Here is a 15,869-nt window from a genome sequence, read left to right as displayed (position 1 = left end):
TTGATACAGTGCCTTTCTGTGGTTATAGGTATTATTTTGTACCTAGGACAATGGAGGTTAAGTTATCTGCCCAGAGTCACAAGGAGCTACAGTGAGAACTGAACCCAGTTCCCCAGGTACTTCACTAACCATTAGCTGTGAGTTGTGAACAGATGACAGAATGCATCCATACAACTCTGTAGAAAAAACAGGACTGAGCTGGTGGACAGAATATGCGCCCAGGCTTTCAAAAGAGGAAAAGGAAATGCTTGGGAGCATTTATTGCTTTGGGTTCTGCCAGATGGCATCATCCAACAGTATGATACTGTTATCCTACTCATCCTCAGAGAAGAAGTGTTCAAATCTGTTAGAAAGTGAGTTGGAAGTTACAGCCATTGTTCAATGGCAATACTTAGTGGCTGAATTTAGATACCATGACTGCAGGATTGTACAAAGAGCCCTAGTGCATGGGCTCCCTGGTGAGGACTGTTGTGAATTGGAAGAAGATATAAATTAAGGGGTAAAAGTGTCTAGAAATGAGAAAAAAAACCCTCATGGTGTCAGATCCTAGTCCTAGCTCCAACTGAGCAAAGAGCACAAAATCTTCAAGTTACAAGAAATAAAAGCACCTTTTGCTTGGTTTTATTTTGGAGCTTTTTTTCTTTTTATCCATATTTTTTATGTTTCCACAATAAAATATCTAGTCTAATCTGGGTTTTATGAGTCACACCATGCCTAAGAAGATTCAAAGCGACTCACATAGCGATTTTCATGGAAATACTGATTAGTGTAGTGCAAAACCATCTGAGGTAGATAGGTCTTACTGTGCCATTTACAGAGATACACATTAAATAATACAGAATGTTGAGATGGTACATTATAAAGACAATTTACGGAAGGCTAATATCTGAGGAGAAATGTTAGGTTAGGAGGTAGAGGTTTTCTATTATGGTTGATTTCAGATGGTTGTTTGAGCACTTGGTATCTTGGAGAGATGGGATTTGTAGGTACCTGCATTCTTTGGGAATGTGAGATTAGTTGTCTGTTGAGTACATTGAGTCGAAGAGAAAGGTCTTTAACTTCTTTCGAAAAGTGAAGTAGTTCGGTTTAAATCTGATTGTTGTTGGGAGACCACTCCATGTTTTTGCACCAGAGAATCTAAACATTGTGTTGAAAACTCATTTATATTTGAGGTTATTTGTAGAAGGGAGGTTCAGCTGTATCCTGCCAAGATTTCTGGCCGACAAGGACCATTCCAAGGAGAATAAGTAAATGAGTGGTGCAGCAGAGCTTCCATTGATTATGTGGAATATCAGTAACCTACAGTAATATTTTTATTATAACCCCTCATTTTATAAATTTGAGCCTGTTCTTTAGCTGCAGTACAGAACACCTTATACTATATGTAGCAATGCTTCTTGTAGACAGATGATGATAAGACTTCAATATGGTAAAAATAAATCAGTTTTATAAAGTTTCTAAATTACCAATCCCACTTTACAAATTAAGGGTCCTTTATTAAAGCTTAGCACGTGCTAACACAGGGCTCCTTTTACTAAATCATGGTAGGGGCAGTTTTATTTAAAAGAGCCCCTAAGTAAAAATTTGAATGAAAGAAACAAAATATTTGTTTTAAGTGCTAGCTGAATTATCTAAAACATCTTTTTCAGGAGGTATTGAGAAGCTATAGAAAAATACAAGCAAATCATAGGGGTCCTTTTATCAAGCTGCGGTAGGGGTTTAACACGCGTAATACCGCCTGCTGAACTACCCGCTAACGCCTGCATTGAGCAGGCATTAGTTTTTTAGCCAGCTGCGGGGGGTTAGCGCGTGATGAGATGTCCGATGCGCTAGCGCGGCTTGTTAAAAGGAGCCCATAATCCTTCATGGAAAAAATTACACATTTCAGACATTAGGTGGATGCCTGTTAGTTTAATTGCCTATCTTGACATTGTGTATCATTCAGTATGCCTTGAGCAAAGAAGTGGGTTAAAGCATGGGCAATGCGAGTCTCAACTTCTTAAGCTGGTCACATAGGTGATGAGATGCACTCATTCAAAACCTAAATGGCACACACAGCACACCATGCACAACTTAGTGATATGCTGAAACAAGATTCTACATACATACCACTCAATCGTGGCGGACCTATAGAACAAATGCAATGATTAATGTACTTTGGAATTGTTTGTTCATATAACTAAAACAACAAAAAAGCAGTTGCAAATGGTTAGTCAAACTACTATGAATGTATTTCAAAGTACATGTAGGATAATTTTCAAAGGGTGTGAGTGTTTAATTTGGGCATTAGGCTCCTGAACTGGCCCCCTTGAAAATTAAGCCTAAGGCCTAAATTTTAGAGCACCTTAAATTCAGCTGAAAATAGACTTCTACCTTAAGCTTCTAAATTTAGATGCTCTACTTTTAAAATGGGGGAAATTATTTTATGAGACCAACATCCAACAGGAAATAAACCCATACATATAGAGTCAATCAGCAGGAGTGGTATGGGACAATGGTCCTTCCAAATGAAGAGAAGTCAAAAAGAGGATCATTAAAAAGATCAAATTATTCTGTCCATCCACAAAGATAACTACCCGACATAGCACTGTGTTTCGGCGTTTAATAAGCCTGCCTCAGGGGTCAAACATGCACTAAGGGCTCCTTTTACAAAGCCGCACTAGGGCCTTAACGCGCGGAATAGTGCGCCCTAGCCACTACTGCCTCCTTTTGAGCAGGCGGAAATTTTCAGCTAGCGCACACTATAGCACGCGCTTATCCGGTGCGTGCATTAAAAACGCTAGCGCACCTTTGTAAAAGGAGCCCTAAGTAAAATCAGTGCTCATAAAGGAGTGGAAACTTTGTGGACCTCAGTAACATAAAAGAAAAATACCGTCGCTCTCAGAAGGTTACCACGTTTTACTTGGTGCATGTTTGACCCCCGAGGCAAGCGTATTAGACACTAACCCCCTCTTTTACTAAGGTGCGCTAGCGTTTTTAGCGCGTTGCCCCCCACACTACGCGCCAAGAACTAACGCCAGCTCAATGGTAGTGTCAGCGTCTAAATTGTTGAAGCTGCACCTAATTCTGTCAAGAGTCACTGTGCTTATTAATTTGGAGAAGAAAGTCTGCGAAGGCTTGGGGGAAAAAAAAAGCCAACCCAAGACCAGCAACTTTCAATACTTCCAAAGTAGTTTAGTTGTCCTTCCTTTACTCTTTAAACCGCAGTCCTCAGACCAAGATTGAAATTTTATTCTGCTTGGGACTACCTCTGTTTTTTGCACTTGTAAAATGAAAAACTTACCTTGCCTGCGCAGTTCATTTTTGACAGCTTCTACACCTCCTGTTTTCTCTATAAAGTCATAAATGACTTTTGATGTCTCTTTATCTTTTAATTGTGCTTCTGAGATTCCACACATATCAAATAGATTTTTTAGTTCTGGGTCCAAATTGTTTACCTGCAAATCAAATAGTGATGTAGCAATTCAAACATTAAGGCTATTTTTATAATCTTAATTGCATATGACTAAGTATTGGTGACAGAGGGATATGAAAAAAAAAAAAAAATGCCACCAAAAATGTTTTTTTTTTAAAAGGGCACATGATCAGTGGTTGCTGTAGAAACAATAATAAAAAAGGTAAATGCATTAAAACATTTATACAGAATAAACATTCTCTTTTACATTAATTCAGTATCAGGATTCTAAAACTAATGATCAAATCCTATAAGCCATTTGATTCCATTGAAAGTTTTATCCATGAAATCATATTCCTGTCCAAGTTTTCATTTCCTTAATCCAAGATGTGTGACATTGCCCCCAAAAAAAGGTATAAAGGACTCTGAAAAGAAAAAAAACATACTCATATCTCATAAGCTAGGACCTCTTGGTTGACAATTCCAAGTTGAAATCAGATGAACTTGGATGTAAATTTATCCTACTTGAATGCTAGAGGTGAGGGGATAAAGTAAATTTACAAAAGATGTAAACATATGACTCAACATTTTTAAATCCAAATATTCTCAATTATGACTTCAAGCTAGAGCTTACATGCAATTACCTTTTATACTAAAATGTACCCCTCCCTTTATTCTACACTTACAAAAAAAAAAAAAAGGATAGATTTCTAATTGCATTCATAAAATATGGTATCCTACTAGAAATGGCAGATCTCTACAATCATCCATCTTTAGCACTACATTTCACAACTAACAACTTTAATTATAAGTAACTATATTTTATTGTAAACTACTTAGATCTGTAATATGCTTAAGCGGTATATCAAATGTTAATAGACATAACAAATCTAGCCCTAGCTATGAAGTAGTGAGGTGGGGTTAGATATTAACTGAAGTGTGTGGCATTGTACCATGAATAAAATTGGGCAGGCCAGATGGACCTAATGGCCTTTAGCTGCCACCACTCCCTATTTCTATGATGTGACCATCTCTGGAAAAAGATGATTAAAGTCATCAGAAACCAAAAAAAGGAAAAATTATGTGTTACCTGGTAATTTTCTTTCCCTTAGTCTCAGCAGATGAATCCAGACAAATGGGTTAAGTCCATCCACCAGCAGGAGGAGATAGAGAGCATCAATTTCTGACCTAAGGAAGTGTTTTTCAACACACAGTATGCGAACCCTTGGGGTATGACCCAACCCATCCACAGAAGCTGCCAGGGATCCCTCCATGTATACCTGTCCATTGCACCATCCACACCCCACACCTCCGAAGCCAACCCTATTACTTTGTTGGAGCTGATCTGGCTCCTGCTCCATCAGCAACACTCTATGCAGGGACGTAGGCAGCGACTCATATGCTGCGTAGCTGACCTGCAACATTTTCTCTGACGTTAGAACTGACATTGGAGGGAAGGACTGTAGATCAACCACATACAGCGTGTGAGTCGCTGCACACGCCGTCCCTGCATGGAGTTGCTGCTGGGGGAGGATGGAGAAAGTCCGGCTCCAACAAAGTAACAGGGACGGCCTTGGAGGGGGGAGGGTGCAACAGGCAGGCAGGCAGACAGGAATTCCAAGCAGCTTTTGTGGACGGGTTGGTTTCGGGGAGGGAGAGAGTGCGGGCGGGGCAGACAGGGATCCCAGGTGGTGCAACTTAATTTTGGGACAAAGGCTGGAAGGCAGTGAGGGGGAGGTGGCACAAACTCGACACAAAAAGAAAGGGGGGGCATGAACATGGGACACAGAATGGAGAGAGGAAGGGAATACTAACTTGGGACATGGGGGAGGGAATAGAAAGGGAGAATTGTTGGGCATGAGTGTTGAGTGAGAGATGGTGCACATGGGGAAAGGAAGAAAGGGCAATTGGGCATAGAGAGAGGAGTGAGGTAGAGATGCATGGGGAATAGAAGGATGAGAGAGAGAAATGTTGGATATGGTGGTGGAGAGGGACCAGAGGGACAGATTGAAGGGGATGCATTGGGAGGAATGTTGGACATAGTGATGGAGGGAGAGATGTGGCATGGTGTTGGAGAGAGGTGATAGAAGGAGAAATGGGCATGGGGGCTGGTGGGCAATGGTGAAAAATGCTGCACATGATCTTGGGGATAAGAGAAGGAGAAATGTTGGATGTGGCAGGAGAGGGGGTAGGAGATGCCTGGATCTCTCAAGACAGATGAACACAGAGAGAGAGGGAGACATGTTGCCAATAGGGGTGGAGGAGAGAGGAAGAAAAGTTGGACTCGTGGAGGGACAGAGAGAGATGTTGGTTGGGTAAGGGAATGAGATCTGGAGGCGAGGAAGCATGCAGGAGGTAGAAAGTGTTGGATTTGTGGAAAGAGAGTGAGAGATGGATGGGGAGGGAAGAAAGGAGGGAAGGAAAAATGTCACATAGGGGAAGGGGGAGAGGGCAGAAAGTAAAAAGTTGAACTCATGGAGTGGGAGAGAGAGAGAGATGTTGCTTGGGGAACAGAACGAGGTCTGTAGGAGAGGAAGCATGAAGGAGGTAGAAATAAATAAATATTGGGTGCACAGTCAGAAGGAAGTGCAACCAGAGGCTAATGAAATCACCAAACAAAGGTAGGAAAAATGATTTTATTTTCAATTTAGTGATCAAAATGTCTCAGGTTTGAGAATTTATATCTGCTGTCCATATTTTACACTATATTTGTCTATTTTTCTATAGTTGCAACTGAGGTGTCATTGCATATTTTAAAGTCATCTACCTTGACCTCTTTGGAAAACCCCCCAAATATAAGTGATAATTAACATTTTCTCTGCATACAGTGTGCTTTGTGTTTTTTTAATTTTGTGGTTACCCTTTTGTATTAATAAGATGATATTGTATGTACATGAAAAATGGTGACAGGGAATGGAGATTTTAATGAATTTTATGTGAAAAGTAAGTTACAAAAGTTCAAACGCAATCTTTTGAGACTGCTTAGGGAGTCATGAATATATATATACATTAACGGGTGCTAGTAAAGCCTCCTTCCCTCACATGTCCCCAAATTTTCAGCCCCAGCTCCAAACCCAGAGCATTTAAAGGCCTGCAGCTTCCCTCCTCCTCACAGTGAGGCAAGAAGCAAAGGGGGCCGCGCAACGTACCTGCGTTCAGCGGGCTGACAAAGGCTTCCAACCACGGGGCACTTTCTTGCGTTCAGCGACCCGCCTTCGGGTCCGCGTCGAGAGCCATGGCCAGCTCATGCCCGGGTTCTAAGGCGCAACGTCAACCCCCCTCCCCCGGGTCCGCTGCGGGAAGATTAGAGATGCTCCTCCGGCAACGCCTGATAGGAAGGACTGAGAGCCACCTCTGCCGCCACCAAATACAGCCACGGAGGGCAATCGGGGCGGCCAGGACGCATGTAGGGAGAGAGCTTGCCTGCGCTTCTCCAGTGGTTGGTGAGTGAGGGCAGGAAGAGGGGAGTGGCCAGTGTTCCCTGCTGCCGCGTTCTAAAGTAGAATCCGGCCATGGATCAGAAAACACAGCGGCAGGGAACACAAAACCCTAAGGTCAGCCATTCTCAACATTTTGGATCTGTTACTTGAGTCACCTTTAAGTCGATTTACTAACCACTACCATACTACTGAAATGGTTGATGAAATACAAGATCTACATTCATAAAAATAATGCACTCAAATGCCAGATGGAGAATTTCATGCTACATAAATGTCATTAAAACACAGGATAGGTATCTTCCTAGCAGACAATTATTGTCTTAATTAGTAAAACTATAGAACTTAGAGGAAGAAAAAAGTAAAACGAATAAAAATGCACTTTTGTTACTTGTTTTGCCACTTTTCACTTCCAAAATGCCCTGAATTCTAACAACCAAAAGGGAATTAAATATTCTGCATTCAAAAACTAATGAAGTGCTTGGTAGTTCATTTTTTGATCATGATACATAAATATTGGTACACAAATATTGAGTGACACATTCCATCAATTGGACTTCACTGAGTACTTTATACTGTTAAAATCATATAGAAGCAGAAAGGATCTGCCTGGATAATTTTTACTGATCTACTAAAAGATATCTGAAAATGAAAATACATAACTGGATTCTATTTTGTAAGCTCATATCCAGCTTAACTAAGATTTTAAGTTGAATCCAATGAATCTGCAAAAGAATTTAGTGTGTTCTTAAGGCTCGTGTCAAAAAGAAACAGAAAACGATGGCTGGTAAGCCCATCCAGTCTGTCTATGCATACCAATTACTACGCCTTCCTCTCTTTTAGAGATCCTATGTTCTTGTCCCATGCCTTCTTGGATTCATATTCCAAGCATCCACGATTCCTTCTATAAAGTTATTTCCTTAGATTACTCCCAAGTCTATCTCCTGTCACCTTCATCTTCTGCCCCCTATGTGTGTGGCATAGTGGTTAGAGCTACAGCCTCAGCACCCTGAAGTTGTGGGTTCAAACCCCATGCTGCTCCCTGTGACCCTGGACAAGTCACTTAATCCTCCACTGCCCCAGTGACATTAGATAGATTGTAAGTCCACTGGGACAGATAGGGAAAATGCTTGAAGTACCTATATGTAAACTACTTTGTGCATTTATGACTTAGAGGTATTTAAATGTCTCCATCATATCCGCTTCTCCCACCTTTCTTCCAAAGTATATATATTGACATCTTTGTTTGTCCTCATATGCTTTATGATGAAGATCGTCAATCATTTTAGAAGCCACTCTTTGGACCAACTCCACCTATTTCTATCTTTTTGAATGTATGGTTGTACACAGTATTTTAATAATTCTTATGCTGGTCCCATAAATATAGAACTGATGATTTTCAGGAGCCATTTTATTTCTCATTATAGGCGCCAAGCTAGTGGGAAAGACATATCCCATCAGTATAAACATACTGTACATCTCTAATAAATTATGTTACCTTCCGTAATACTCACTAAGGGACAGATTCTGCAACTGATGTCAGTATCGGCCGGTGCCTCCAAAACTATCATGTATCAATCATGTACCAGTGCAGGTTGTAGAATTGCAGCCATGTGTGAAGTAGGTGCCGGAAATGTAGGCCAGGGTTTTCAAGGCCTACATTTCTGGCACCCACCTTTCATGTGAATTGTGCCCACACCTACAGTGGTATTAGGCATTGTAAAACGCCTCCATAGGTGCGATTCCGGCGCCTTTTTTTTAGGCATCGGTAGGAGCCTACATTTCTTCTTTTTAGAGCCTTTTTTTTATGGCATTTCAACAGAAGTAGAGAATTGAAAGTACTTGCGGCAGTGTATTCGGAATAAAGCTAAGTATAAGCAAGGCTTTATTAATTGATTGGAACAAATAAGTTTACCATCATCATGACTATCAATATAAATGAAATTTTAAATGTTTGAAAAATTAAAAAAATTGAAAATTTCATAAATGAAGATTTTTAAACATAAAGAGGTTGGTGTGACAAGACTAGTTCTAAAGTCACACAACCGCGAGCACTTGAGGTTATCTTTCCCCACAAAATCAATGGTTTAAATAAGTTAATAAATTTAGAAAGATTAGAGTTTAAAAAAAAAAAAAGTATAAGAAACAAAAATTTATAAGAAGGAAAGAATACATCCCTAAAGTTCATCATTCAGCACAGGGTGATTGGTCATAGACATAATATTTGAAGAATAAGACAGAAAAAAAAATACTTACATCAAAACCTGTGTTTGGATCCCAGCCAACATGCCCAATGTGTCTGCAATAAGTAAAATCATCAAACTATGATTAACATCAACAAAAAAACTGCATCAGGCAATACAATTAAACTGCTGATTTTACAAATATTGTATAATCTGGCATCAATTCACCTAAAATCTTTTTGTCCCATTAAAGGGAAGTTACTGGAATAAAATGAATAGTATCTTTAGTAAAATTTAGGTGATATAACACATAGGGCTCCTTTTACTAAGCTGCGATAGCGTTTTTAACGCGCACAGAATTTTAGCACGTGCTAAACCCGCGCTACGCGGCTAGAACTAACGCCAGCTCAATTCTGGCGTTAGCATCTAACGAGCGCTAAAACCGCTATCGCAACTTAGGGCTCCTTTTATCAAGCCCCGATAGCGGGGTTAGCGTGTTGGACATTTCATCACGCGCTAACCCCCGCGGCCGGCTAAAAAACTAACGCCTGCTCAATGCAGGCGTTAGCAGCTAGCGTGGCAAGCAGTTTAATGCAAGGTATTATACGCATTAAACCCCTACCGCAGCTTGATAAAAGGACCCCTTAGTAAAAGGAGCCCAAAAAGATATTAGGAGTATAGTTGTAATTTCAACAACTTGAAAACCATCTGCCTTATTTTAATGTAATCCTAGCTTTCTTTACTCTCTTATAGAGTTCTAATTCCAAGCTCAGAGGTATTCCACCCATTTTCTATAAGCAAAAATCCTTTTTAACATAAGCCATCTCATCTCTTCCCAAGTACCACACACATCACTTAACTATATTCTCACGGCTATAAGAACATTAGAAGACAGAGTCATCCAGCTCAACTACATTAAAAAGCAGGATTAATAAATGATGATTTCTAACTCCAGGTGACATTATATGCAAGCATTCCTCCAAGTAGGCAGCCAAAGGCACACATTTCATTCACATTGTTTTTAAAGCACCAGGTATCGAGTACACATACAATCACAACAAAATAATTCATACAGATGCCACACTATAGAAACAAGGGAAAAAAACCTTTATTTTCAAATTAAAAAATAAAACCTCTGGGGCTTCATCTTCTTGGCTACTGCTTTTATAGCTTTTCTGTATGCTGCTTTCCCTGAAAGCAGGATAGTATGTGGTCCTGAAAAGATTCGATCATGTCTCATTGCAAATTGAATCAAGGATATTATTCAAACTTGGGTGCTTTTGCTATAAAACACTATATGGTTTAATTCCAATCAATATACCTGAGCACTTTTCCTTTGTAAACAGAAGACGCTTTGTTCATGAAATTTGATTTATTTATTTTTTTTTTGCATTTCCCTCTGAAAAGGGTTGTTTATAAGAGATTTTTCAGTAGAATCATGGCTTACCAGGCTGCTCTTTGGGATAAGTTTTAGTAAGTTGATTTCAAGTTCTTATTCCTATTTTAGTAATTGAATTGTTATATCTCTGCACAGAGCTGCAAGGTTATAGTGGTATATAAGAGTATTATGTTATGTTATGGATGAAAACAGAAAAATATTTAAATTTTTCTTTAAACCCTATTAAACCTATACCACCGTGGTCAAAACAGGAAGCAGTAAAAGAAAACCAAAAGATAACAAAACAAACATTTGTCAAAATGTGAACAATGTAACCAAACAAACCAAGAACATACAGGCACAACAAAACATGAAACAAGAAAATTAAATCCAAGCTGTCTATCAGTGTACTGCTTTTGTCACTATAGTAAATGACCGAAATCCACTACCATTTGTGTACAGATTCTGATTTACTCAAACCCTAATACCACCAGATCCTCCCACAAATTAAAACTATCCTTCCCCTCGCTAAAAGGCATTTCCCACACAGGAAAGCTAGGGACCCCCCTCCACTTCAAAATCACTGAGCTCTGGAACAACCTTACCTCCCCTCTTCGGAACTTGAGCTCTCTCCAAGTTTTCCGCAAACATCTGAAAACCTGGCTTTTCTCAAAAAATGTAAGTCTCCCTCCAACTTAGGAATCAAGGAAACTCTTATATCTTGGCATCCCAAGTCCTGTAAATTTTCTTCACACTTCTATCTCTAACCCTCTGTTGTAGTTCCTTCCTATTTCTCCTACTGTAAACCGCGTCGAGCTCTACGAACGTGGAGATGATGCAGTATACAAACCTAAGGATTAGATTAGATTAGTAGGTACCCCATGGTTAAAGCAGCAGGCTGAAAACCAACTGCCAAGGTTCAAGTCTTCTTGACAATCCTTGTTACCTTGGACAAGTCACTTCCACTCCCTTACATACAAACTTAGAAATTAACTTCCACTCCCTTACATACAAACTTAGGGTTTCATTTACTAATTTATGTTATTATGCATTAACTTATTAAAACATTACTATAAGTTAATGCAAGTAATGTGCTTAGTTAGTATATACACCTCACAAACAATTTTAACAAAAAAGCATTTCTACTTTATCATTGAATTTCAATAATACTAATTAACCCAAAATATTGAAAAAAAAACTAGGTGGAAAAATGCCTCAGACTTAGAACATCGATAACATTCAATGTTTAGTTGTGCTCTGGATATCAATCAATGGCTAGATTCCACCAGCCCCCCTTTTTATATTAAAAAAAAATTTGATTTAATTTATTTTAGTATAAATAATTTAATCTTTAAAGTTATCTGTGTAAAGCTTTGTTAAACTAATTTCCTTTTATCCCTCTATAAAACTAAATTCATCCAATCATTAATCCATTGTAATTCATTTTTTTTATTTCATAATGGATTACTTCCTAGTCCATAGCTGTGCAAAAAAATTTTCTCTAGCAATTCATTCTAAAATTCATTTCTGATCCATATCTGTGCAAAACGTTTTCACCAACAGTTCATTCTGAAGTTCATATGTATTTTATCCACAGTTCATTTTTACATGAATTACAATGGATTAATGCCTATGATTTGATGAATTTAGTTTTATAGAGGGATAAAAGGAGATTAGTTTAACAAAGCTTTATATAGATAACTTTAAATTATTTATACTAAAATAAATTTAAAAAAAAATTTTTTTAATATAAAAAGGGGGACTGGTGGCAACTAGCCAGTGATTGATATGCAGAGCACAACTAAACATTGAATGTTATCAATGCTCTAAGTCTGAGGCATTTTTCCACCTAGTTTTTCCCGGCCCATCCCCACTAAGCCTAAGGCCTGATTGGTCCAGGCTTCTAGAGCCTAGACCAATCAGGCCTTAGGCTTCGTGGGATGGGCCGGGAAGGGGCGGACCCGCCTCATTTCAACGAGGTGGGCCTGCCGGCTGGATGGTACCAAGACCCGGCCGGCCAACAATTAAAGGTTAGTTTGGGGGGGAGGATAGTTGGGGGGGAAGTTAGGGGTGGTCATTGGTGGCTGTTAGCACGGGGAGAGGGCTGTTAGTGCAGGGGGGAGGGCTGTTAGCGTGGGGGGGCATCCGGAGGGGGGGGCGTCCTCCGGCAGGAGGGATTGGGCACCCTCCTGCCGGTGATCGGTAGTGTCGGGGGTGGGGGGGAGGGCGGCGTTCCGGCAGGAGAGGTTGGGCATCCTCCTGCCGGCAATCGGACAGGCAGCCACTATACTTATCGCGTCAGGGAGATCCCTTGCCGCGATAAGTGTAGTGGCTGCGTCTACTCTAACCCAATTCTGTAACCGGCATCTGTAACATGAACGACAGTTACAGAACCGGGGTTAGTGTTGGCCCGATTCTGTATTGGTCGCCCTGGGCCCTGGGCCGTCCTAAACAGAATCTGGGCCTATATGTTTAGCATTCAATTGTTCATGCTAAACATATAGAGCTTACGACCAGCCCCTGGAACTCTCCAGTGTTTGTAATTAAGAAAAAAATCAGGTAAATGGAGATTGCTGCATGATCTTAGGAAAATAAATCAGTGTGCCGATCTTGCCCTGTTTTAGAATGGCATCCCTTCACACCCCAAAGCATCTCAATGGGGTTAAGAGCACAGCTTTGACTCAGCCACTCCAGGACTCTCCATTTCTTAGTTTTCAGCCAGTCCTTGCTGGATTTACTGGTATGTCTTGGATCATTGTCATATTGAAGGGTCGAGTTCCGCTTCAGCTTTAATTTTCTTACAGATGGTCTCACATGTTCCTCAAGCACCCTCTGATACACGGTATAATTCATGATGGATTCTAAGATGGTGAGCTGGCTAGGTCCTGCTGAAGCAAAGCATCTCCAAATCATGACACTTTCACCTCCATGCTTCACAGTTGGTATGAGGTTCTTTTCCTGGAATGCTGTATTTGGTGTACGCCAAACATGTCCTCTTTTCTGGTGTCCAAATAATTCAATTTTAGACTCATCTGTCCATAGAATATTCCAGAAGTCCTGGTGTTTGTCTATGTTCTCTCTGGCAAACTTCAGTCTAGCCTTGATGTTTCTCTTAGTGAGCAAAGGTTTCCTCCTTGCACACCTGTTTATTGGACTCATTTTAATACATTTTTTTACTAATTCAGAGACCATAACTCCTTTCCTCAGGTCAGGACATAGATACTGTAACAGCAGTATATAGTTTACTGATCTGAAGAAAGAGATTTTAACCTCTGAAAACTAATTGAGAAATGTATTAGTCCAATAAAATGTAGGGAACTACATTTTCTTCCCGCCATGACCCATGCCTCCTACCCAAATGCAAAATATAAATTGGTGGGCTTACCAAAGCCCTGCCAGCTGAAGATCTATTCCTCTAGGAAGGAAGGGGGGGGATCTGTTCAGAGATGTTTGGGGGTTGCATAGAGGGAAAACTGTACACTGACACTGGTAATCTTGTTTGTTTTGAATTTTAAAATAAAAGAAAAAAAAGTGGAAATAAAGAAGTAAATAAGAAAATGGGCAAATAAATGGAGGTGGGGTGGGCAAGAGGGCCAGCTGAGTAAGGATGACCATGAGATCCCATAATATTAGGAGGATAGATAGGGGTTTTTAGTAACAGCAAGCCCTACATAAAGGGAATATCTAAAGGCTCTCATGTCTATGGATACATTAAGGATGCAATGGTTCTTTTCTAGGTGTCCAGATGTTAATGCAAGTTTCCCCTATATATAAGTTAAATACCTCCTATTTACTTAATACTACTACATAGACTTTGACAAATTGGATTAGACTGTTGTTGTCCTTGCTTGGCTGGAAACAACTTTTTCAGATGGTAGAGTTTCTGAAATGGCTGTCCTTAAAACTTTCCAACAAAGGTATATCCAATTTTGTCAGCTGCTGGGGAGGTAAGGGTCTACTGGATTTGAGAAAACAAATTAGGCTTGTTTGCTTCATAATTTTTGCAAATTGGTTTTTAGGCAAGCAGGACTATACTCCCACACAGATGTAATCAGATTTCTTTGCTCAGTGGAATATATTCTTTTTATTACAGGCATCCTTGGGTCAGCTACCCACCTACTTGCTGAGCAGTATTTTAGTGTCCCCCCTCCTTGACTTGTTGAAATATTTGACTAGGTATTGGGGAAAATCCTCTACTTACTCTGATCTATTGCCTATTCAAGGCAGTGCTCAATGTCAGCCAGGTCCCCTGCATGTCAGTCGCTTGGATATCGATCTTTACATAGAGAGCTACTCCTTCAGCTTTTTGATCTTCTCTGTCCTTCCTAAAAAGATTACATCCAGGTATGTTTTCATCCCATCCATGGGAGTCACTGAACTATGTCTCTGTGATAGCAACAATATCCTGGTCTGCCTCTAACATCAGGGCTTACAGGTCATGAACTTTGTTGCTTAGACTGTGAGCGTTTGTGGTTATTGCTTTCCAGTAATCTTTCAGTGGAAAACTTGATATTCGTATAGGTTTATGTTTAGTTACACTTCCTGTTAACATTGCTAAGAAGTGAGTTGCTAGTATTGTTTATATTGCTTTCTGTAGAAATCAAGAATTCTTCCATTTACATAAAGTTTGGAAATATTTCCCTTTATATTTTGTAAAGAGATTCTAAAAACCTAAAGAGATATTTTTGTTTTCCTAGAAAAAGAGGTTGCCTCAACTCTCCATTTAAATGCAGGGTAAGATTCTTATTACTGACCAAAAACCAACTTATTTTTGCTGGTAACTTCCTTTTAAAAAATCCCCCTTTTGGGTGAATTGAGCCACAGTTCTAACTTTCACAAAGAATGAACAATGCAATGTCTGACACACAAATACATTAAACCAAAATCAGCTCTTACTGAAAGTTACTGGGTGTTCCGATATCTGCCTTAGTTAATCTTTTCTTTTTAGGTTTTACTTTTTTCTTTGCATATGAAATATTGTTGACTTGCGAATTATAATATCTATTAGTGATTTCTGGATTCTTGATATCAACAGTTGCCATTGGTAGGCTTGGCCCTGTGAGAAAAGAAAAGAACAAGATTATGGCACTGTATTTTAGAAGCACATCAGAATTTTTATCTAGAACGGCAGTGGCCAGGGCCATTTCAGATAAGAGTTTCCTCTTTGCTGGTGCCTGCCCTGATTCCTTCTCTTTGTGCAGCTTGATCTGACCCAGCCCTATTTCATTCTTCTATACTCAACTTCTCTAATAGCTCAGTGTCCCTCCCTCCCCACATGGTTTAGGCTCAAAGCAGTCATTTGAAATGCATGCAGAAATCTATAGAATTCTATGGGGCAGATTCAAGAAAGCGTGCTAAAAAGAGCCCATATTCTTTTTTGCATCTAAGTACAAATTCTGTAACAACAATTGTATATGAAATTGGCATCTAATATAATAAAACGCTAGGCCGCGCATGCGCACTCCTTATGCGTGTGC

At 39.8% G+C, this 15,869-nt stretch overlaps 1 protein-coding gene across 2 annotated transcripts in view; it reads right to left on the bottom strand.

Annotated features, from left to right (window-relative positions):
• WASL (WASP like actin nucleation promoting factor) overlaps positions 1-15,869 on the bottom strand; it is a 117,567-nt gene that overhangs the window by 20,078 nt on the left and 81,620 nt on the right. The window contains exons 6-9 of one of the 2 annotated variants that reach the window (XM_033958672.1): positions 15,289-15,448; positions 9,088-9,130; positions 3,284-3,437; positions 2,110-2,127 (exon numbers count right to left, since the gene is read on the bottom strand). In XM_033958672.1, coding sequence (XP_033814563.1) covers positions 2,110-2,127; positions 3,284-3,437; positions 9,088-9,130; positions 15,289-15,448 — 375 coding nt within the window. The remainder of the gene's footprint in view (positions 1-2,109; positions 2,128-3,283; positions 3,438-9,087; positions 9,131-15,288; positions 15,449-15,869) is intronic. The other variant, XM_033958673.1, reaches the window with a different exon arrangement.

This window comes from Geotrypetes seraphini, chromosome 9 (assembly GCF_902459505.1).
Source record: "Geotrypetes seraphini chromosome 9, aGeoSer1.1, whole genome shotgun sequence".
In the NCBI taxonomy this organism is placed as follows: domain Eukaryota; kingdom Metazoa; phylum Chordata; class Amphibia; order Gymnophiona; family Dermophiidae; genus Geotrypetes; species Geotrypetes seraphini.
The sequence above is the reverse complement of the archived record's forward strand: the minus strand, read 5'-3'. Positions and strand labels throughout refer to the sequence as shown.